This window comes from Lipotes vexillifer, unplaced genomic scaffold (assembly GCF_000442215.2).
Source record: "Lipotes vexillifer unplaced genomic scaffold, Lipotes_vexillifer_v1.1 scaffold759, whole genome shotgun sequence".
NCBI lineage: Eukaryota > Metazoa > Chordata > Mammalia > Artiodactyla > Lipotidae > Lipotes > Lipotes vexillifer.
Genome location: NW_006790410.1, coordinates 1,027,725 through 1,052,336, shown reverse-complemented (window position 1 = coordinate 1,052,336; position 24,612 = coordinate 1,027,725). Strand labels below are relative to the sequence as shown.

Sequence of the window (24,612 nt, the reverse complement as noted above, 5' to 3'; positions counted from 1 at the left end):
AAAATTCACATGACTCACTTTACTGCGATACTCGCTTTATTGTGGTAGTCTGGACCTGAACCCACAATATCCCCAAGGTATGCCTGTATTTCTTTCACAGATCACATCTTTGGTGTTGTATCTAAAAAGTCAGTGCCATACCAAAGGCCACCTACGTTTTTTCCTGTGTTATCTTCTAGGACTTTTATAGTCTTGAATTTTATGTTTAGGTCTATGATCCATTTTGAGCTAATTCTTTTGAAAGGTATCTAGATTCATTTGTTGCACGTGGAGGCCCAGTTGCTCTAGGACCATTTGTTGAAATGGTCATTACACTGCATTGCCTTTGCCCCTCTGTCAAATATCAGTAGCTATATTTATGTGGGTCTATATCTGGGCTCTGTATTCTGTTCTATTCTTTCACCAGTACTACACTGGTTTGGTTATTGTAGCTTATAAGTCTTACAGTCTTAGAAGTCTTAAAGTCAGATAGTGTCATGTCTCCAACTTTGTTCTTTTCCTTCAATATTGAGTGGGATATTCTGGGTCTCTTTCTTCTCCATACAAACTTTAGAATCAGTTTACTGATATCCACAAAATAACCCTCTGGAATTTTGATTGGCACTGCATTGAATCTATAGATCAAGTTGGGAAGAATTGACATCTTGACAATATTGAGTCTTCCTATCCAAGAATATGGACTATCTCTCTTTAGTTCCCCTTTGATATCTTTCATAAGAGTTTTGTAGTTTACCTCACATAGATTTTGCATATATTTTGTTAGACTTATACCTAAGTATTTTGGGGGGATGCTAATGTAAACAGTATTGTGTTTTCTACTTCAAATTTCACTTATTCATTGCTGGTATATAATGAAGCAATTGACTTTTGTACATTTACCTCATATCCTGCAACCCTGCTATCACTGTTTATTAGTTCCAGGAGATTATTTTTTGTTGATTCTTTCTGATTTTCTACATAGAACAGCATGTGATCTGCAAAGGCAGTTTTATTTCTTCCTTCCCCATCCATACACCTTTTATTTCCTTTTCTTGTCTCATTACATTAGCTAGGACTTCAAATATGATGCTGAGAGCAGTGGTGAGAGGGAACATCCTTACCTTGTTGCTGATCTTAGCAGGAAAGCTCTGAGTGTTTTACCATTAAATACAATGTACGTTTTTTTGTGGATGTTCTTAACCAAGTTGAAGATGTTCCCATCTATTCATAGTTTGCTGAGATTTTTTAATCATGAATAGCCACTGGATTTTGTCAAATGCTTTTTCTGCATCTATTTATATGATGTGATTTTTTTCTTGTTTAATCCCACTCCACTTTCAAATATTACCGTACCACTTCATGGGTAGAGCAAGTATCTTATAATAATAAAATATTCCTAATTCCTTCCTACCTCTTGTATCTTGCTGTCATTCATTTTGCTTATACATAACATGTACATATAAACATAGATATATATGCATACATATAAACATATACTTAAGCATATGTAATTGAACACATTATTGCTATTATTTTGAACACACATTTTGATCTGTTAGATCATCTGAGAATAAGAAAAGTAAAAGTTTTTATTTCACCTTCACTTACTCATACTCTGAAGTTCTTCCTTTTTTTAACATAGATCCAAGTATCTAACTAATACCATTTTCCTTCTCAGAAGGATTTGGCTTACTATTTCTTGAAAATCAAGTCTAATGGCAACAAATTCCCTTGATTTTTGTTTGAGAAATCTTTTATTTCTCCTTCACTTTTAAGGATAATTTTGCAGGGTACAAAATTCTAGGATTTTTTTTTTTTTTTTAAACTCTCAATACTTTAAGTATTTCACTCCACTCTTATCTTGCTTACATTGTTGCTGAACAGAAGTCTGGTGTAATTCTGATCCTTGTTTTTCTAAAATAGGGCAGTTTTTTCGTGTTCTTTCAAGATTTAAAAAAAAATTTTATTGTAATATAGGTGATTCACAATGTTGTGTTAGTTTCAGTTGTACAGCAAAGTGAATCAGTTATACATATATCCACTCTTTTTTAGATTCTTTTCCGATATAGGCCATTACAGAGTATTAAGTAGAGTTCCCTGTGCTGTACAAACATCCTTATTAGTTATCTATTTTATATATAGTAGTGTGTATATGTCAACCCCAATCTCCCAATTTATCCCTCCCTCCCCCCTTTCCCCTCTGGTAACCATAAATTTACTTCACTCAGTATGACAATCTCTAGGTCCATCCATGTTGCTGCAAAAGGCATTATTTCATTCTTTTTTATGGCTGAGTAATATTCCATCATATATATGTACCACATCCTCTTCATCCATTCCTCTGTCCAAGGACATTTAGGTTGCTTCCATGTCCGGGCTATTGTAAACAGTGCTGCAATGAACACTGGGGAGCATGTATCTCTTTCAAGATTTTTTATCTTTGGTTTTATGAAGTTTGTATACTATATGCCTAGATGCAGGTTTTCTGTTCATTGTTTTTGGCATTTATCCTCTTTGGTATTCTCTGACCTTCCTGGACCTGTGGTATATATATACCACAGGTATTATATATATAATATACCGGTGGTATATTAATTTGGAAAAATTCCTGGTCATTATTGCTTCAAATATTGTTTCTGATTCTTTCTGTTTCTTTTCCTTCTGGTATTACCATTTCACAAGTGCTGAACCTTTTGTCATTGTTCCCTAGTTCTTGGATATTGGTTTTTCGGGGTTTTTTTCCAGCTTTTTTTCAGTTTTAGAAGTTTCTACTGCCATATCCTCAAGCTCAGTGATTCTTTCCTCAATTTCCCTAGCTGTATCTAGTCTACTAAATGAGCCCATCAAAGGAATTCTGCGTTTGTTATAGCGTATTTGATTTCTAGCATTTATGTTCAATTCCCTCTTAGGATTTACATCTCTCTGCTTACATCATCCATGGGTTCTTGTGTGTTGTCTACTTTTTCCACTAAATCCTTAGCATATCATCATAGTATTTAAAAATTCCTGGTTTAATAATTCCAACATTCCTGCCATATCTCATTCTGGTTCTGATGTTTGTTTAGTCTCCTCAAACTGGTTTGTTTTTGCCTTTCAGTATGTCTTGTAATTTTTTTATTGAAAGGTGGACATAATGCACTGGGTAAAAGAAACTGCAACAAATAGTCCTCTAGTAATGGAGTGGTAAGGAGTGGGGGAGTGGAAGCGTTCTATGGTCCTATGACCAGGTCTCGGTGTTTTGATGAACACGTACCCCTGGACCACGAACTCCACCAGCGCTTCGCAGTGTCCTCTTCCCCTTAGGTTGGACAGAATGGCTAGAGGGAGCTGGAGTTGGCTACTATCCTTCCTCCAGGTAGGTTAGTTTCTGATAAAACTCCAGTAGGCGAGGCTCTGGTAAAAGTTTCTCCTGAAGGCTGGCCTTGTTAAGAACAGAATGCTCTAGCATATTTCAAAATGGTTCCTTATCCCCTCCCCCAACCAGAGGCATGAGGGGATTTTTCTCCAATATTCACATTGAGGACCTGGGATAACTCCGAAGTTAACCTCACAAAAGTGTGGGTGCCTCCCTATGATTGGGTCCTCCTAGAGTTTTTTTAACTCTCATTATTTGCCCACACTGAGCTTCTAGCAATTAATCAATTACAGTTTAGGCTCCTGTGGAGATCTCTCCTTGTAGGTCTCTGCTCCAGTAAATTGTGATTTTCTGAATCTCCCTGTCTATTGCTATTTTTGGTGTAGTTGTTTGTCATGTAACCCCACTTCTCTGATGGATCTTAGAAAAGTTATTATTTTTCAGTTAGTTCAGCTTTTAACTTTTTAGGACAAAGTGGTGACTTCTAAACTCCTTACACATCAGACCAGAAACTGCAAGTTTTTCTCCAGCTTGATTTTTTCCCTTTTATGGTATTGCTGTGTTTTCTGTGGTGCCAGTTCTTTCTTGAACTCCTTGCAATTTGGTCCTCATTTCTGAAGTGATTTTTGCCTTTTCCTTTAATTTCTTTTTTTAGTTCTGTCAATTCTTATTTCACATCACCGTTCTGTCTTGCCATCTCTTCTCTGAGTTACTTTATTTCTGCATTGTGACTATACTGCATAATTAACTTACAAAATTAATGTTGAAAGTACTACCCTTTTTCTCCATCTTGTAGTAGAATTTTCCTGGTGTGTTTTCTTCCGCTGACAAAATGTGATTTTCTTTTTTCTTTTTCCTAATATTATGTAAATAATTGTAGATTTTTTTTCTTAAATTCAAAACAGATGGATTTTTCTGGATCAACTATTAACAGGAAGAGGAAAATGGTTAGGGCAGTTGTAACCTGAAAGGTATCCTCTTCTTAGTAAGTGATAAACAGTTCAGTTAATAAATGATGACTTTTGGTAGCCAGATTTCCTTTGAGTCTCATATTCTCTCTTGTTTGAGGAGGGCCCCTATCATTGCTGTTTCTCTCCTTACCTACACCATTAGCCAGTGCCACCAGGAATGCAGCTTCTGCTTTGTAAATTAATCCCCTCTCTTTCAGAATAGCGCTTTTATAGAAAGTCTAAAATAAAACCTGTTCCCTGTATACCCTAAATACCTTTTTTCTCTGCTTTGTCCAGCATTACTTGCCCACTTTGCACTTAGATACGCCCTCAAAAGATCCCCCTCAGGGTGTGTCTCACTCCTTCTGGGAATAATTACTCGTTAATTGGGAAAGTGGAGAACGGTGGGACAGATTTTGCCACCCCTGGATCCTTTGTCTTTCTTCACCAGCTCTGCCACTGTGACTTTCCATAGTTATTCTGGATGCTATTTGTTTTTCACCCCTTATTATTTGTGTATATTCTCTATCTCACTTTTTGCTAAAGGGATCAATTTGGGGTGCTTCATTTATTCTTCTTATATTGTACAGTTTAAGGAGAAAAGACAGGGAGGTAGGGGTGTAAGTGGATTCCATACTGCTACATGAACCCCAAAGCCCTAAATTTTATTTGAAATAATTCAAACCAAATACTTCCATGATGGCTCTCTCAGTGATTCCAAAAAATGACAACAACCGGGGATTTTTAAGGAATAGTGATGCTTAGAATCCTCCCCCCAGAGTTCCTGATATAACTGTCCTGGGGGAGGCTGATAGTCATTGTTTATTATAAAGCTCTCTGGATAATTCTGATGCATAGCCAATTTGGGACCTAACAATCATGGAGTTAAAACCCATTTTCAACAAGAAGAAATGCTTTAAGTAAAAGACTTTATAGGGGGAAAACTGTGCTACTAATAACTGTTATTTTTTCTTTCAAGATTAACCTTATTCTCTGTATTTTACTTCAAGTTAGCCAAAACTATTTACTTTTACATTTAGGGGACTTCCCTGGTGGTCTGGTGGCTAAGACTCTGTGCTCCCAATGCAGGGAGTCCGGGTTTGACCCCTGGTCAGGGAACTAGATCCCACATGCCACAACTAAGAGTTCACATGCTGCAACTAAAGATCCCGCATGCTGCAACAAAGATCCCATGTGCTGCAACTAAGACCCAACACAGCCAAATAAATAAATATTTTTTAAAAATTACATTTAGGATAAGTTTCTTTGGCTCTGTAAGAGAACTAGCTCCATGTCTGTCTGGGTATAAAAGTTTGAAAAATTCAATTCTAATGTTACTATGTACTACTACATTGATAACAGGCAAATAATAAATAAAGCATCGCATAAATGAGTATAAATATAAACACAAATAATAAAAAAGATCAGGGCGATCAAGTTTGAGCATGCACTGAAGAAACAACTGCCAGCTCTTGGTGACTCCAACATGCACACTTGTGTCCATACTGTTCACTGATTAAACTATAAAGACTTAGCAAGAAAAGGCTATAAAAATAGCAATGCTCATACTGCAGTCTAATCCCTCCGGACAAGGTCTGTCTCATTTCTTTTATATTCCCTAAATAGCTATGATAATATTATGGCTACATGGTAAAATAATAAAAAGAATGTAAAGATTAGTTAAGGCAAATTAATTTTGAAATTAAGTGTTTTGATGTGAAATGTATTACTGGTTGCTTGTTTAATTATTATTATCAGAATCAAAATAAAAATTTTTATGTGTACAAATGATGTAAATGAGTACAAAAAGTAGGTTAAATCGTTCATATGTATCGGGCCAGAGAAATCACACAAATATATCTTGTTGCAAAGATCAAAGACCCAAAAGCAAACAAAAAAGCTGATCTTAACACATTTTCAAAAACAGCCATATATTAGGTCAGATAATTAATGTTACAAAAATATGACATACAAACTCATATGCCATTCAAACTTCAGGCAGAAAGAATTTCTTTAGAAATAAAATTACAGAGCATCTCATCAATGAAGATAGCACAAGACTTCTTTTAAAAGGTATAAACCTTTGACTTTGAAAAGAAAAAGAATTCAGATCCAAGGCTTACATATCATAATCCAAAAATAAAACATATCAATTACTTATATCCCATAGCCTCACCTGTCCAACCAGTATAAGCAGAGCAATCATGTGGATCCGCTGTCTTCAGCCCTTCTTCCATTTGCTGTAGAAGATCTTTAATTTTGGTCTGGATCCGCCTTGTGAAATTATTAATAATCTGAGAACCAAAAGAAGACATAAAATTAAATTGCACAAGAATAGGACAATGTTGTAGTAACAGTCTAAGTTGTAAAAACAGACAGAATTATATTACCTGGCCCATTTCAATGTTTCATTGGTTGGAGGGAGTCTGCCTTGGTTTTACAAGGTAAGTTTTAAAATGAGAGAATGCCCTATATGGACTCTAAGTCATAAGGAGAATTAGAATGCCCTATATGGACTCTAAGTCATAAGTATTGTAGACTCACAAAAAATAAGTTGCAGAAATCAAAGGAAAAAAACTAAAAAACAAAAAAAGAGGAAAGAGATGTATTTGACTACACAAACATTTTAACTTCTTTAAGTTAAAAAACATGAGATGGTTTAAAAGTCAATGACAAGGGGAAATATGTGCAATATAAAATATTATAAATAAAAAAACTAGATAACAATACAGAAATACATTTAAAATTATCAATGTACCTTATAAAAAGAAAAAAAATCAAATGACAGGCATATGCAACCTTCCCAGTCATAGAACTGAAGACAAACGGGCCTGTCTTTTCCCAGAGAGATTTATTTATATTCCAAAGACTTTGATATTTCCAATGAAACTCTCTCAGAAAGGGAAGTTGTCTCCTTCCTTTGTATAAAAAGCACAGAAAACTTGTTTTTCTTCATTCTTTGCCTACAATACAGACTTTGTGTACGTAGGACATTTGACCTGGCTTTCACTGCCAAAGAGGTAAGATGTGAGGTGAGACTGAGGGAACCACTCACTGGTTATTTTCTGTCTAGTAAATAAGAAATCTCTAATCCAGAAACCTCTTGTGTACATTCAGGAAAAAATTAATGAGTATAAATATTGAAAACCTAAACCAGGGTAATATCAACATCATGGCAGTACAACACATCCCTTGTTTTTGTTTTCCCCTTTAACAACAAAAATTAGGCGTCCATCCACCAACGGAAGTGCCTTTGTGTGAGTTGTGGAATGCAGCACCATACACCAAGGGACCCATGGCAAATCTAGCCCACTAGAGAACTAGGTAATAAGCAGAGAGACTTCAGTACCAGCTGTGAAACCTACAGGAGACTGAATCGGTTCCAGCCCCTCAGCTCCAGTCTGAGAGTGCAGGCAGAACAGTGACTCAGGCAGTCGCCTTCGGATGAGATAGCCTTTGTGGAAGTCCAGATTTCCCGAGAACTACCAACACTCCATTGGAGGAAAAAGAAAAAAAGGAGTTTGGATCCACTCAAGTGGGTAAGAGTAACAGCTTGTCTCTCTGGCATCACCTAATGTTCAGGTATAGCATGTGGCTAAATAGATGGCCCATTATTTTTCCAACTGGGGAAAGGGAGAGCCACTGAGTGACTGCCTGGTTTCTAAATCTGTGCAGGACTCTGATGAAGAGACCTATTTCTCTCATTTCTCGTAATGCATCCAGAGCATTACCGAGCGAGTCCAGGCCTGGGGAGAGGGAGCAAGTCAGAGAGCAGCATATAAGATTCCCAGGGCATTAAAGGAATGTAGCTCCTACTGGTCCATTTTGGACTCTACCAGGAACATGAAAAATCAAGAAGACATGACATCACCAAAAGATCACAATAATCTTTCAGTGGCCAAACGTAAAGACGTGAAAATCTAATATTTACACAATAAAGAATTCAAAATAGCTGTTTTAAGGAAACTCAATGAGCTATAAAACACAGAAAGACAATTCTATGAAATAAAAAAAAACAGTATGTGACGAAAATGAGAAATTTAACAAAGAAATAGAAATCACTGAAAAAAAACAAACAGAAATTCTGGAGCTTAAGAATTTAATGAATGAAATGAAAAATGCAATAGAGAGCATGAAAAGCAGGCAGATCAAATAGAAGACAGAATCAACAATATAGATAGGAACTTAGAAAGAACACAGTCTGAAGAGAAAAAAGAATAAAAAAGAGTGAAGAAAGCCTACATGATCTATGAGACATCCTCAAAAAACCAACAGCCAAACCATTAGAGTTTCAGAAGGAAAAGTGAAGGAGAAAGGGGGCAGAAAACTTATTTAAAGAAATAATGGCTGAGAACTTTCCAAACCTGGGAAGAGTTTTGCACATCAAGTTCATGAAGTTAATGAACAGATTACCCCATTACTTCAACCCTAAATGTCCTTCTCCAAAACACACTGTAATAAACCTACCAAAAATCAAACACAAAAAGAGAAACCTAAAGACAGCAAGAGAAAAAGAAGACTGTAACCTACAAAGGAACCTCCAATGGGACATCAGTGAATTTCTCAGCAGAAACCTTACAGGCCAGGAGAAGGTGGGATGATATACTCAAAGTGATGAAACAAAAAATAAAATAAAAAAAAATACTCCATCTGGGGACTCCATGTGGGAACTTCCCTGGCGGTCCAGTGGTTAAGACTCTGCACTTCCACTGCAGGGGGCACGGGTTTGATCCTTGATCGCGGAACTAAGATCCTGCATGCCGTGCGGCGCGGCCAAAAATTTTTAAAAAACAGAAACAAAAAACTCCCTGTGGCAAAGTTATCCTTCCGGAATGAAGGAGAAATAAAGACTTCCCCAGACAAAGGCTGAGGTAATTCATCATCACTAGATCTGTCTAACAAGGAATGCTGAAGGAAGTTCTTCAAGCTGAAATGAGAGGAGGCTAACTAGTAATGTGAAACATAAAAAATACACTGATCAACATAAATATAAAATCAAATTCAGAACACTGCAATATGATGGTGTGTTAACACTTAACACTAGTATAAAGATTAGAACTAGAGTATCAAAAGTAACTACAGCTACTATAATTTGCTGATGAACATACAATATGGAAAGAGGCAAACTGTGACATAAAAAACCTTTAATAAAAGGTGGAAGAGTAAAAGGGTAGATGTTTCGTGTGAGATTAAAATTAAGCTGTTATCAGAGTAAAACAGACTGCTATAGCTATAAGATGTTTTATGTACCTCATGAAAATCACAAAACAAAAAATTTGAGTAGACTCCCAAAAGATAAAGATGAGGGAGTCAGAAGCATACAATGGTGGGAAATCACTAATTCACAAAGGAATCCAGCAAAAGTCAAAAAGGAACAAGAAAACTACAAAACAGCCAGAAAGCAATTAAAAAGACGGCACTAGTAAGTCCTTACATATCCATAATCACTCTAAATATAAGTAGATTGAACTTCTAATCAAAAGGCAAAGAATGACTGGATGAATAAAAAACAAGACCCAACTATATGCTGCCTACAAAAGACTCACTTCGGCTTTAAGAACACACATAGCTCAAAGTGAAAGGATGGAAAAAGACATTCCACAAAGTGGAAACCAAAAGAAAGCAGGGGTAGCTGTATTTATATCAGACAAAATGACCTTAAGTAAAAAATAGTCACATGAAACAAAGGTCATTATATAAAGATAAAGGGGTCAACTCCTCTGAAGAAGACATTAACAATCGGAAATACACATGCACTCAACACCAGAGCAACTAAATATATTAAACAAATAATACCAGAGCTAAAGGGAGAAACAGACAATACAACAGTAATAGAGGACTTCGATACCACACTGTCAGCAATGGGTAGGTCATCCAGTCAGAAAATCACTAAGGAAACACTGGACTTGAACCATACGTTAGACCAAATGAACCCAATAGACATATATAAGACGTTCAATCCAACAACAGAATATACATTCTTCTCAAGTACACACAGAATATTCTTAAGGATAGATCATATGACAGGGCACAGAACAGGTCTTAACCAAATTTAGAAGACTGAAATCATATCAAGTATCTTTACTGACACTGGTATAAAAATGGAAATCAACAATGAGGAAACTGGAAAATCCACATATATGAGGAAATTGAACAACATACTCCCGGACAACCAATGAGTCAAAGAAATCAAAAGGGAAATCAAACAATATCTTGAAACAAATGAAAACAGAAACACAACATTACCAAAACTATAGGATGCTGCAAAAGCAGTTCTAAGAGGGAAGTTTATAGTGATAAATACCTACAGTAAGGAAAAAGAAAGATCTTAAATAAATAATCTAGCTTTATACCTCAAGGAACTAGAAAAAGAATAAACCAAGCTCAAAGTTAGCAGAAAAAAGGAAATAACAAAGATCACAGCAAAAATACATGAAATAGAAACTAGAGAAATAATAGAAAAGATTAACAAAACTAAGAGCTGTTTTTAATTAATTTATTTTTAATATTCATTTATTTATTTGGCTGCACCAGGTCTTAGTTGTGGCATGCAGGATCTTTAGTTGCGGCATGCGGGCTCTTTTAGTTGCGGCACGCAGGATCTAGTTCCCCGACCAGGAATTGAACCTGGGCCCTGCATTGGGAGCATGGAGTCTTAACCAATGGACCACCAGGGAAGTCCCAAAGACTTGTTCTTTTAAAAGATTTTTTTAAAAAACTGACAAACCCTTCAGCTAAGCTAAGAAAAAGAGAAGACTCAATAAATAAAAACAGAAACTAAAGAAGAGATATTACAAGTGATACCACAGAAATACAGCTGACCCTTGAACAGCACAGATCTGAAATGCACAGGTCCACTTATATGCAGATACTTTTCAGTAGTAAATACTACAGTGCTACATGGTCCACGGTTGGTTGAATTCAGGGATGTGGAAGACTCGAGAATATGAAGGGCTGACTGTAAGTTATAAGCAGATTAACCCATATGCGAACAAAACAGATAACCTAGAAAACGGATAATTTCCTAGAAACATACAACTAACCAAGGCCAAATCAGAAATAGTGGTCCAGTGGTGGTCCCTGGTGGTCCAGTGGCTAAGACTCTGTGCTCCCAATGCAGGGGGCCCAGGTTCGATCCCTGGTCGAGGAACTAGATCCCACATTCATGCCACAACTAGGAGTTCACATGCTGCAACTAAAGGTCCCATGTGCCACAACTAAGACCCAACTCATCCAAATAAATAAATAAATATCTTTAAAAAGGAATAAATAGAAAGTATGAGTAAACTAATAATGTATGAAGAGAGTGAATCAATAATACAAAACCTCCGAAAAAAGAAAACCCCAGACAAGATGGTTTCACTGGTGAATTCTATGAAACATTTAAAGAATAATTAGCACCAACCTTTTTCAAACTTTTTCATAAAATTGAAGAGGGAACACTCCCAAATACAAGACCAGCATTACCCTGATACCAAAGCCAGATAAGGACACTATGTGAAACAAAGACTACACACCAATATCCCTGATGAACACGGATGCAAAAATTCTCAACAAGATATTAGCAAAATGAATTCAAAAACACACTAAAAGGATCTTACACCATGATCAAGTGGGAGTTTTCCCTGGGATACAAAGATGGTTCAATATATGCAAATCAATAAGTGTGACACATCACATTAATAGAATGAGATAAAAATCATATGATCCCCTCAGTAAATGCAGAAAAAGCATTTGACAAAATACAACATCCTTTCACGATAAAACTCTCAGCAAATTGGAAATAGAAGGAGAACACCTTAACATAACAAAGGCCATATACTTACTATATGGTTACAGCTGACTTCATACTCAATGGTGAAAGGTTGAAAGCTTCTCCGCTACGATCAGGACCAAGACAAGGGTGCCACTCTAAGCACTCTTGTTCAACATAGTACCAGAAATCCTGGCTACAGCAATCAGGCAAGATAAAGAAATAAAAGGCATCCAAATCGGAAAGGAAAAAGTAAAACTGTTTATATTTACCGATATGATCTTATATACAGAAAACCCTAAAGACTCAACCAAAAAACTGATAGAACTAACCAATAAATTCAGTAAAGTTGCAGGATATAAAACCAATATATAGAAATCAGCTGTTTCTATACACTAACAACAAACTATCCAGAGAAAGAAATAAAACAGTCTCATCACAATAGCATCAAAAACAACAAAATACTTAGGAATACATTTTACCAAAGAGGTGAAAGAGCTGTACTCTGAAAACTGTAAGACTCCGATGAAAGAAAGTGAAGAGATAAACAAATGGAAAGATATCCTGTTTTCATGGATCAGAAAAATTAACATGTACTGCTGTTATGTGTCAAAGAGGACAGTTGTCTGATTCTCCATCCAACTGTTTAATAACTTTTTGACTCCAAGTTAGTAATTTAAGCCTCTTGTGTCTTGACCTTTGGTTTCCACCACTAATCAAAGAGATACAGAATAATTTTCAGGAGAAGGAAAAAACTAGAGTACTACCACTTCCTTACCTGGTGTGGCAGAATCCATAAGGTAGTACCTAGCCCACACTTATTGCAGGACACCCTTCTTCCTCATCAGAATCCTGATTAGATTCACAGCAGCAATGCATCCAACCCCAGAAGAGCTACTTGCTTTCCCAGACTGCCTTATGACCAGGGGCAGCCATATGACACAGTTCTAACCAGTGAGATGTAAGTGCAAGTCTTCTAAGGGCTCTTGGAAGGTTCTCATTTTTCTTGATAAAAGAGAAAGATACAGCTGGTACTCCCTTCTTTTTTCTCCCTTCGTCCTATTGTAAAATTGGACAAGAAATCTGGGACTAGAGCAGCCATCTTATACTATAACACAAAAAATATGAGAGAAAGACCAACATAACTACAGAAATCCTGAAATGAATCAACACCAAGAGTTGCCTACTTCTAGACTTCCTGTTATACAGGAAAAATAATCTAACTGAGATACTTCCAAGTTGAGTCTTCTGTTTATTGTAGCTGAATGCAGGCCTAACACATTCATGTACAGTTTTAGCTCTGGCATGATAACTTTATTCCAAAGCATATGCTTTATTCCTCATAAATGATACTGGAGTATAGTTCTAAGGCTTATGATTACTCACTCTAATTCCTTTTAATACTTGACAAAATTCCATTGTGAAAATAATTTCTCTGCCTTTGCTTTAAAGTATCTTTTCTAGATCCTAATTTTCTAACTCTCTGTCATCAAAGAGATTTCTAATTTGTTGATGTTGGAACCAAAGTCTCAAGAACAAAGAAAAAAATTTATTATGCTGTAATTCTATTTGGAGAAATTTTAACTGGTTCATCTCATTTAATAATGGTATTGTTATAAAGATAATTAATAATTATTGAGCACTTTATCATATGCCTAGCACTAAGTGCTCTATGTGACATTTCAATTAATCTTCACATTACTGAATGATTCTGTTTTTTAGGTGAGAAACCTGAGGCCAGCCCAAGGGCACATGAGACAACAAGAGACTGAGCTTTGGGGGCTGTAGCTAGACTGTCTAATTCGAAAGTTCCTGGGTCTCCCTATGCTGAGCCCTTGTTGTGAAAATCTTTGCTTGATTCTCTATTTACAGTTTACCTTTAGATTTTTGAAAGGCTTACTACAGCTTTCACTCAATCGCACCATATGAATACAATACACATCTTCCACAAAGCACAGAAACAGAAGGAGTAGCTAAAGAATTTAGGAGGTTTTTCTCTGACTCAAAGATTAATTTTTAGTAATTGCACTGCAATTAGAAAGAAAATATTCTTTTCCTACATACTAGGCAATTTTCCCAAACAAGGATGCCCCAAAGTGCTATAAAGCAAAACGATGTTGGTATTTCTAATACTTACATGTTTTTCTGTATTTTTTTAATGAAAGCTGTGTTTGAGGAAATACAACCCTAAAATACAAAAATACAGAAATCATAAAAGAGATTGATCATTAACTTTAAAATTCATGATCTTAACTTCAAATAGAGGAGAGTGGAAACTCTCAAAACAGGTGTTTAACATGCACAAATAAACAACTCCTAAAGCAAAAGTAATGTTTGGAACAGGTATTTGTGAACCAAACTTCTGAGTCTGAGTAATGTACCAGGAGAGCTTGTGAATAAAATCATTTATTATACTCCTCACATAGGTGGGCACTTGTGACACTCTATCTAATTCAATCCTGATAACCCTATAACAACATTATCATCCCCGTGTTTTACACAAAGAAATTAAAGCTAACAATGACTTGTCTACATTTTTAAAGATAATAAAAATAGCTTTTTAACCCACATTTTGTGTATGTGCAATACACAGATTATACACTCCAGAATATGTGCAAATATATAGACACCAGTAATTACAAGTATATGTATACACAGGCACATATATATACATTAGCAAGTAATTCTTTCATAGAAAAGGTTTTAACAAATCTTTTTAATCCAGGGCACAGGTTGAGGAAAGTATATTTTGTAATCTCAGATCTCCCAGGGGAAGATGCTCTGTGACAGTTTACACATATGAAGTAGGTGGGCTTGGTTTTCTAACACTTTATTTTCAAACAAAAATGCATAAGCAAAAGTACCCCAATCATTACCTCAAAGTGAATTACTAAAGGAGAAAAGGGGGAAAAAGTTGTATGTTCTGACAGTAAAGAATTAGATGGTGGGGTTTCCCTGGTGGCGGAGTGGTTGAGAGTCCGCCTGCCGATGCAGGGGACACGGGTTCGTGCCCCGGTCCGGGAAGATCCCACATGCCGCGGAGCGGCTGGGCCCGTGAGCCATGGCCGCTGCGCCTGCGCGTCCGGAGCCTGTGCTCCGCAACGGGAGAGGCCGCAACAGTGAGAGGCCCGCGTACCGCAAAAAAAAAAAAAGAAAAAAAAAGAATTAGATGGTGGGGGAACATCTACCCTCACTAGCAGTATTTTCAATAAACAGAAGAAGGATCATTACCTATACTGAATGTGTGTCAAGGAAATGCTGTTTGTTTAGATGTTTGAAAATAGTTCATTCTTTTAAAAATAGGTGTATATTTACATAATCAGGTCTGTTTCTGTTTTTCTTGTTTCAAACTCAGTAACACTATTAATAGAAAATATTCTAGACTACATATCCTAAACACACACATCTGTCCAATTCTGATATACTTATTTTTTGTCATAAAAATTAATTGATAATCTGCTGTGTATACTCTGTAGGGGATATATATATCATAACCACAAAAGAAGTTTGTAATTGCCATAAAGAACCAAGGACAGCTGCTTAGTAATGGTATGTTAATAAACTGATTACAAGGGCTCAAAGCATACACAATTATAGTTATAAGGTTAATAGGACTTTGTGGTCAAATTATATTTATTTTTGGAAAGCTCTCGGTGAAAAACTAGGTTTCATTTTTGATTAAACAATTGTTGCACGGTATTAGCTAAAATCTAGGGAAGAGAAACATTTTTCGAAAAGGAAACTCAGTTTGTTATATTCAATTCTATTCAAGTAAAATTGGATCAAACCTATTCTGGCCCTAGCAGACTCCTAGGTGGCCGCCCTACAGAATATAGGCCTCACCTGGCACACCCATGAAGTATATTACACAGTCTTATATTAGGTTAGAAGATTGTCTAGAGGACCTAGGTCATGACTCATATAACATTCTAGATACAGAAGAGATTTTAAAGATAAAATGATGCTATTAAATAATATATAAAAATGATTCTAATAAAAAAAGTTTTTTATTTTAGTACATTTATTCATTCAACATTAACTGAGTATCTATTCTGTCCTAGCTCAGTATCAAGTGTGGAGATATTTTTTAAAATAATAATAATAATTCAAGCATAGGTAAGAAAAAATCCCTGTCTCAAAGAGTCAAGTGGGGAAGAGAAACAAAAATGAATCAGTCAGCCCTCACTAACCATGGATTAAACCTTCAGAGCTCCTGTTTGGGGGTTCAAGCATAAGCACGCGAATCTGAAGATCTATGTCATGATATACACAATATTTAATTTTGCTGAGGCCCCAATAAAAAGAGCATGAGTTGACAGAACTGTGGGCAGAGAGTTTACCTGACTTTCCAACATCCAATAATCCTTTTTCACCTTCCCCACCATCAGCAGGCGTGTTAGTGTCCCCACTGCAGAGATGTGAGTGAGGAAAGTATGGTACGGAATTTAGAAATCTGAGAACATACCCACATGAATACTGCATGTTTGCCTATATTTTCCTCAGAAGGAAAAGGCACAAGAATAAGCATTTCTCTAAGAAGGAAAAAGTAAAGAATATGCAATATTTTTTTATATTCCACTAAAGATATAAACCTTGAAGCAATTTTTCATTATCACATTGTATGCTATAGTGACAAAAAATAGGATACATAATAATGCCAATAGCTATCATTAACTGAACTCTTAAACTACTTACCTATATATTAGTAACTATGTGTAACAAGGTACTAATTTTATCAGTATTAGGCACCCTTTTGAGTGCTCTAAATGTATTAACTTAAACACCATAACAACCTAATGAGGAATGGGTTACTCTACAACTATATTATTATCAACTTTCAACCAATATATTATATTAAGAACTTCAATTACCTTTTCAACTTAACCGTTTACTACAAGCTGATGAGATAAACGCTATTATCCTATGTTAATGGGCATTGTTCTAAGTGTTTAAATGCATTAATTAAATAGTCATAACCTATCAGGAAGGTACTATCATTGCCCAAATTACTTGCCCAAAGGCTATAGCTAATAAGTGGCAGAAAGGTAGGAGTCAAACCCAGGTCTACCCAAGTTCTCACCTGCTCTATACTGCACATGTTATTCCCAACCGATGGGAAATGCTGATTTGCAACATTTTTGTAGTCTCCCCTACATAATCTTCCCCTTATGCTTTTATGTCAATTATCTTTCCATATCAGGAACTGAAAACTGGCTGGAGGTTAAAATTAAAAGAAAATTCAACAAGCTGTATGTAGAGCAGTGCTCCTCCAATATAATGGGCATATGGACTGTCTGGCCTGGGAATTTGGTTAAATTCAGGTTCTGGTTCTTTAGGTGTAGGGTGGAAGCCGCATCTTCTAACAAGCATGCAGGAGAGGCTGATGTTTTGGGTCCACAAATCTCACTTTGAGGAGAAAGGCTGTAGAGCATATTTCCTCCCTCACCCCCATTTTAGCTCATCTGAACGAAAGAAAAATTATTGGGTCGGCCAAAAAGTTCATTTGGGTTTTTCCATAAGATGTTACCAAAAAAACCCGAACAAACTTTTTGGCCGACCCAATATATTTTCTGGGCAACTGAAAAGTGCTATTTCCTTATGCTTCCATGATATATTATGACATTCAACAAATTTTGAAGTGAAAAGCAAAAATACAGAAAATTAAGTGAAAAAGTATAAAATGAAGAATTTCCAACAGCTCAAGATAATGTCAAGTTATAGATTCCAAGTAAAAATTCTCTTTATCTTCATTTTTGTATGGAAAAAGTTTTAAAATCCTTAGGACTCATCAAGTCCTTTAGAACTGGCTCCAATCTACCTTTTCAGTCCCGTTACCACCCAATGTTCTTCACGCTCCCTCCTCTGCAGTCAGATTCTACTTCCTGCCTTTCCCTTCACGCAGCGCTCCCCCTTAGCCTGGCAAAGCCCCACTGTTAGATTCATTAGCAGAAGCCACCAAACTGAGGTGGCTCCAAAGCCCTGGCAGTGTAGTAAGCAAACCAAAACCTGAGCCCATAGATGCCTCAAGGTTATGAAATCAAAACACCAAGGACAACCAACCACGAACAGCTAGGCTTTAAGCTACAGCCAATCAAGAATGTCCTTGCTTTGCTTCCACACTTCTACAGAGCTGACCCTTAAAGAAGACAGGTTTGTTGGACTGCTTGGGTCCACCCGCATGGGGATTTTTTTCAACAGTGAATACTACAGTACCACACAATCCCTAGTTGGTTGAATCCACGGATAAGGAACCACAGATATGGAAGAATTTCAGTACAGAGGAACGACCTATGCAGAAATAAGTTATGGGAACATTCGACTGTTCGGAGGATCAGTGCCCCAACCCCCTCACTGTTCCCCTGGCTTGTCGGAAAAATGCTCCTAACCACTTCCAGTTTGGCGCTGCCTGATTCAAATCCATTTGTGCTCACTAAACTCTTAACATTTGTAATATGCCTCAGTTTATCTTTTGACAGTTCCGCTGTCAGAAGAGGAAATCGAAGGAGACCCTTGACAGTCCCCAGGAGGTCCCCTCATTAAAACAGGCTAAGTTTAATGAGATGACTTATTTTGCAAACAAATTAGCCTGACTTTGATTATCTTTAATAGAAATGAGGGTGACTGTAGAGAAAAAAAATTATGTTTCAGTAGAAAATTGTAACACAACCATGTGCGTATCAGATTTTAGTCCTGTTCATTGTGTTTGAGGTTTGCTATATACCTGTAAACTGGACTGGATCCTGAATTCTTCTAGCTTCTTCAAATACCTGGCTATGACTGTCCAAACTATCAATAATATTTCCAGTTTTCTCCCACCTTTCTCATCTGGAATCACCAAGAACAAAGACTGCCCTTGAACTTCCTTGAAAGGCCCCTCCTCAAACCCAGATGGAAGCCAAATTTCAGGACCCTGAACCTTAGATCCACATCCCTCAACTAAAAAGGGCTCCTCCAGACTCTTAGAACTACACACCAGGTGAAGATCTGAAGTGAAATTGAGCAGAGAGGTTCCTCCCCAGAAGCAGATGGCATCTCGCAAGATCCCAGAACAAAATCTTCATCTCCAATATAAAAACCTTTATTCCTTTTGCCACTTCACTACTTGCTTTTTCTCTCTGCTAATGCACAAGAAGATAATGCTCCTTAGCTCTGGCAACTATCACTGAATCTACTGCCAAGGCCATAGCTGCACAAGAGTCACTAGGCTTTCTTGTTAAGGTGGTTCTAGATAATAGAATTGCTTAGATCACTTACTGGCTAAACAAGGAGTGTGCATCAAAGCAAATACTTCCTGCTGTACCTGGATCAACCCCTCTGACATTTTAGCAAATGTAAGAAATTAGCAAATAAGCTACTTGGCTAAAACAGGTTGATATCCCTTCAGGTATATTCTTTGATTTATTTGACACCAATTGGTTTGGTTCATGGGGGCCCTGGCTTAGGATTAGTCTTCAGTCTCTGTGTTATCGTCCTCATAGTTGCCATCAGTCTCCCTGGTGGGCTACATTCTCTCAACCGTCTTAAACACATGTTCACAGCCATCAGCAGTACATCAGGTGGTCTCACTGCTCTTGGAGAAACAGAAACAAGTGAACAAAGAGATGAACAGCAAAAACAATTCTTCCATGGACCTGACACCACAACCTGTGAGTTTCACAGTGAGACAAGAGCAACTTAACTCTGATGGTGACCGAGGGTGGCGCTTATACACCATCTGAGATCAATCTCTCATGTATGAGAGCGTGACCAAAAGGGGTATTATTAGATTAATTAAACAAGGAGACCATTAGGCTAAGGTGGCTCTATTGCCTTGGCAGCCTCTGTAAGCAAACTAAAACCTAAACCTGTAAATGCCTCAAGGTTACAAAAGCAAAACCTAAGGACAAGCAATCACAAAGAGCCAACTGGGCTTTAAGCTACAGCAACTGGATTCCTGACCCTCAGAAACTATGTGAGATAATAAATTTTTATTAAATTATTAAGTTTGGGGATCATTTCTTACATAGCAATAGATGGACAGTAACAGTGGCTTCTCCCTTGAGTGCCCTCTTAGCCCCAGGAATGGGGCTGCTCCTCATATCGGCTATTCCTATATTCTTTAGAGTTCTCTTTACTTCTTATGAGGCAACCTCTCATTACTCCAATCTCTTTATGCTTAGAAATAATTCTTTATATGAAACTTTCCCTATCAAATCACTGTGTGGTTTCTGTCTCCTGAGTGTATCCTTGACGATACAGCAGATAAACCTGATGCTGCTCATCAGAGAAGCACTCTGAGAAACACTGGTGTACATCAACCATGATTCAGCTCCTGAAGTTCATGGCCACAAGGAAAGCAAGCAAAAAGAAGGGAAGAAATGGCTATTAGAGAAGTAGCCAACAGTGCTGACTTTAGATACCTTCCAAATTTAAAAAACAAAACCACAAAAAGCTGCTATTACACTGGTTCACTGCTTTTCATAGTATGTGGACCAATGTCGTCAAAATGTTACAAAAGCCTACTTGCAGAAACATAATTCAGTGAAGTAGACTTGATCTGGTTCTAGAATTGGAGGTGAATTTTACTGATTGATTACACCACAACATATACACAGCTAACCTAAACGGGATCAAATAAGTGACTTAAAGAATACTTAGCAATAAAGTTACTGTGTTGGTAGATTTTACGTAATCTTTTCTCACTAACAGCACACACCATCATGATAAAATTATTCCTCAATGCCTAATTTACAAATTACACTCTGTATTAATTTCCTAGGGTGCCGAAACAAATTGAGTGGCTTAAAACAACAGAAGTTTATAGTCTCACAGTTCTCGAGGCCATAAGTCCAAAATCAAGGGTTGGCAGAGCCATGTTCCCTCTGAGACTCTGGGCAGAATCCTTCCTTGCCTTTTCTAGTTTCTGGTGTTTGCCAGAAATCTCTGACATTCCTTGGCTTACAAATGCATCACTCTAATCTCTGCCTCCATCATTCCATGGCCATCTTCTCTCTCCCTGTGTGTCTCTGTCTCTCTTCTAAGGACACTAGTTTATATTGGATTAAGAGCCTACCTTACTCCAGCATGACCTTACTTTAATTACATCTAACATAACCTTATTCCCAAGAGTCACATTCTGACATTCCACAGGTCAGGACTGCATCTTTTGGGGAGACACAATTCAACTCATAACACCCTCATTTTCATGAAACTTCATATCTATCAAAACAAATGCATAGTTTGACAACTTCTATTTTAATTACATTCTTAATATTCTAAGAATTAAAGACATAATAATCACAATCTATCAATACAGAAGGCAGGGGAACTTAATTCATGTTCATTTTATTTTACGACTTCCCTAAATCTAAGCATTCTCTTATCTTAAGTGGGGTCTGGCTGCTTGCTGCTCTAAAACCGATACTCTAGAGGCAAGGCTGGTGGAAATGAAAGTCTGCTTTATTTTGGAGGCTGGCAAACCAAGGGAGGGGGGAGGGAGTACTCGTGTCCAAAGGCTGACACCCCCCACCCCCAAGGATGACCAGTGGGTAAGAGCTTTTTTTTTTTTTTTTTTGTTAATTTATGTTTGGCTGCGTTGGGTCTTTCAATGCTGCACGCGCAGGCTTTCTCTAGTTGCGGCGAGCAGGGGCTACTCTTTGTTGTGATGCGTGGGCTTCTCATTGCGGTGGCTTCTCTTGTTGCGGAGTACGGGCTCTAGGTGCACAGGCTTCAGTAGTTGTGGCACACAGGCTCAGTAGTTGTAGCTTGCGGGCTCTAGAGAGCAGGCTTAGTAGTTGTGGCGTACGGGCTTAGTTGCTCCGCGGTATGTGGGATCTTCCCGGACCAGGGCTCGAACCCGTGGCCCCTGCATTGGCAGGCAGATTCTTAACCACTGTGACCAGGGAGGTCCCGGGTAACAGCTTTTTATTTTTATTTTTCTGTTTTAACAACAAGGGGAAAAGGTAAGACCCAAGATGGAAAAATAAGGTAGTAGGAAGGTCAAAAAGCCAGCCCCTGGAGTCAGCATGGGTTTCAGGAAACACATCACCTGTCACACATGAAAACAAACACAGCCACCTGTGACCAGTCTCTTTTCACGGGCAATCGGGACAAAGTCCAGAGAACTGCAGAGCTGGGTGGCCAAGAGCCAGTTTTTGTGGTACGCGGGCCTCTCACTGTTGTGGCCCCTCCCATTGCGGAGCACAGGCTCTGGACGTGCAGGCTCAGCGGCCATGGCTCACGGGCCCAACTGCTCCGCGGCATGAGGGATCCTCCCGGACCGGGGCACGAACCCGCGTCCCCTGCACCGGCAGGCAGACTCTCAAGCACTGCACCACGAGGGAAGCCCTGGGTAAGAGCTTTTAAAGGCGTTTCTGGGGTGTGTAAGTGGAAGCAGGGGGCTACGTGCAGAACAGCACAGGCAGCTCTGACAGTCATCTTGAAATTGGTCATGTGGTGGTCTGATGAACATCATCTTATTTTAAGAACACTTAGTTTTCAGTTCCAGGGTCGGTTTGCTCCCATTTCTTTGAGGCCAGTTCTCAGAATTGTGGCAGCTGATGTCATGGCTACAGTCTGGTCATCATGTAGTTCACTTCTTCCACCTGGTGGGGCTTTCCATCTCTACAAAACAGCTCAAAGGACATGGCCCAGAATACTATCTACAACCCTTGAGGAGGAACTAAAGGTCCTTCACTTTGCTTCATGACTAAACTATTATTATTTTGTCCTGTTTGATTGCTTTCCTTTGCTTCTGCATTTTCTCACTTCTCTAATTCAACTTATTTGGCTGCAGTTTTTCTACAGACGAAAGGTGGGCTGAGGACATGGGCGGGGTGCGGCTGTGCGGACCACAGGGTCCTGCTCCATTTCATGACCACCCTTCAAAATCAGAAATCCCTCTCTCCCTTCAATGTGCTCTCATTTTCATGTTCAAGAACGTGAAAAAACTCTTCCCCTTTCCTTTAGTATATAACAACGACCACTGGCATGGGTCCCCCACCCTGACTTATTTTAATTGTTTAATTGTATGGAGATATCACAAGCCCCATTAGTTATTTGTGGCTTAATTTTCTTTTACATAAGCCCGTTTGGTATGTAGTTGATGTCAACACTATGTTTACTGGATATAAAAGGTTAAAAAGAAAAATATGTAATTTCAGAACCAGTGTTTATCTCCTTCTCTGAGGTAGAAAATGAAACTCAACTGTTCTCACCTCTTTACTGTTCTCAGAGAGACTCAAATAGTGGCTCCTTTCACTTATCTTTAAACTGCAGTAGCCTCCTTACTCTAAGGATAATATTGAGACAGCAACTGACAATATGTATGAATGACAGATTTTTCAAATGTTTGCCAGACTTATTTTTACTACAAAGGATTTAAACACCAAGTCACAAACAAAACAGAAATGTATGTGAAAACAGAAGAAATCCAGAGAAAAATCAGTGCTGACATATGAATTCTAAACCACGAGCACTGACTTTTCCAGGGGAAGAACGAGGATGCATTTATTGGGGGGCTTACCAGGTACCACGTAAGGCAGTTTGACAGACCACCTGATATACTTTAATTCAATCAGTAACATCCCTGTGAGTTAGGAACTGTTATCCCGATTTGAATTACATACAAGAAGAGCGAGTTTAGAGAAGTCACTTGCCTAAGATTCCATGTTCAGACCAATAATAGCTCTTTCAAAACTGCCTTCATTGGGGCGAACTAATACCTTTTCAAACACAAAATACATGGGGAGCCAGGGAGGTAAAGTGGGAGTTGGAACAGAGATCAGTGGAAACACAGGAACCTAACCGGTGAACGCGCGGCTTTACCAAAAACGAGAACAGCTGTGCCAATATTCACGTATTCCTTCCTGTCCACCTTCCCCCTACCGAGTTAGCTTGTTCACACGTATTCCACTTCCGACTCCTGGGCGCACATACCAGACCCATTACAATGACACTACTGTGTAGAAACAAGGCCTTTTGGTTGCTGTTCCCAAGCCCTACATTCCAAGGACGGGGGACCGGAGACCAGGGCTGACAATAACCTCGGCCCCAGGAAAAGTGCCAACAGGCGGTCAGCGGGTACGCTTTACAGCTCTGGGGGCGGGCCCTCGATGGTAAACAAATCTGCACCTCAACAGACCCCGGAGACCTGGCCCGCACTTCCGAGAGCCCCGAAAGAGCGTATTTCAAAGGCACGAGGGGCCAGGAGGCGCCTACCAGGAGGAAAGCGGCTAACAACGCAGAGCTCCACAGCGTTCCAGGGCCACATCGCCCGGGAAGGACTGCAGCTCGGCGCCCGCGCGCTGGGAGCTCGCCAGCCCTGGACCGCCCAGCGGCGAAACCCAGGGCCTTGACCCAGGAACAGCGCGCCGCGCGCGTGGGTGACTTCCGCGCGGCGAGGGGGCGGCGGGTGGACGCTACCACCGCCGGCGCTCCCCTCCCCCAGCGCCTGGCGCGGCCCGAGTCCGGCCGCCGGTCGCCGACTCACCTTCCCATCGCTGTGGAAGGGGAGGCCGAGCTCGTCGGGAGTGAGCTGGGAGCGAGCACGTGGCGGCTCCTCGGCCGGCACGGCGGCGGCGGCCTCGTAGTCCGGG

General features: G+C 38.7%; 1 protein-coding gene across 1 annotated transcript in view; it reads right to left on the bottom strand.

Moving 5' to 3' along the window:
• Positions 1-24,606, bottom strand: part of LANCL2 (LanC like glutathione S-transferase 2) — a 56,644-nt gene extending 32,038 nt beyond the window's left edge. The window contains exons 1-2 of the mRNA XM_007463681.1: positions 24,507-24,606; positions 6,461-6,578 (exon numbers count right to left, since the gene is read on the bottom strand). Of these exons, the coding sequence (XP_007463743.1) occupies positions 6,461-6,521 (61 nt within the window). The 5' untranslated portion in view covers positions 6,522-6,578; positions 24,507-24,606. The remainder of the gene's footprint in view (positions 1-6,460; positions 6,579-24,506) is intronic.
• Between the last annotated feature and the right edge of the window lie 6 nt (positions 24,607-24,612).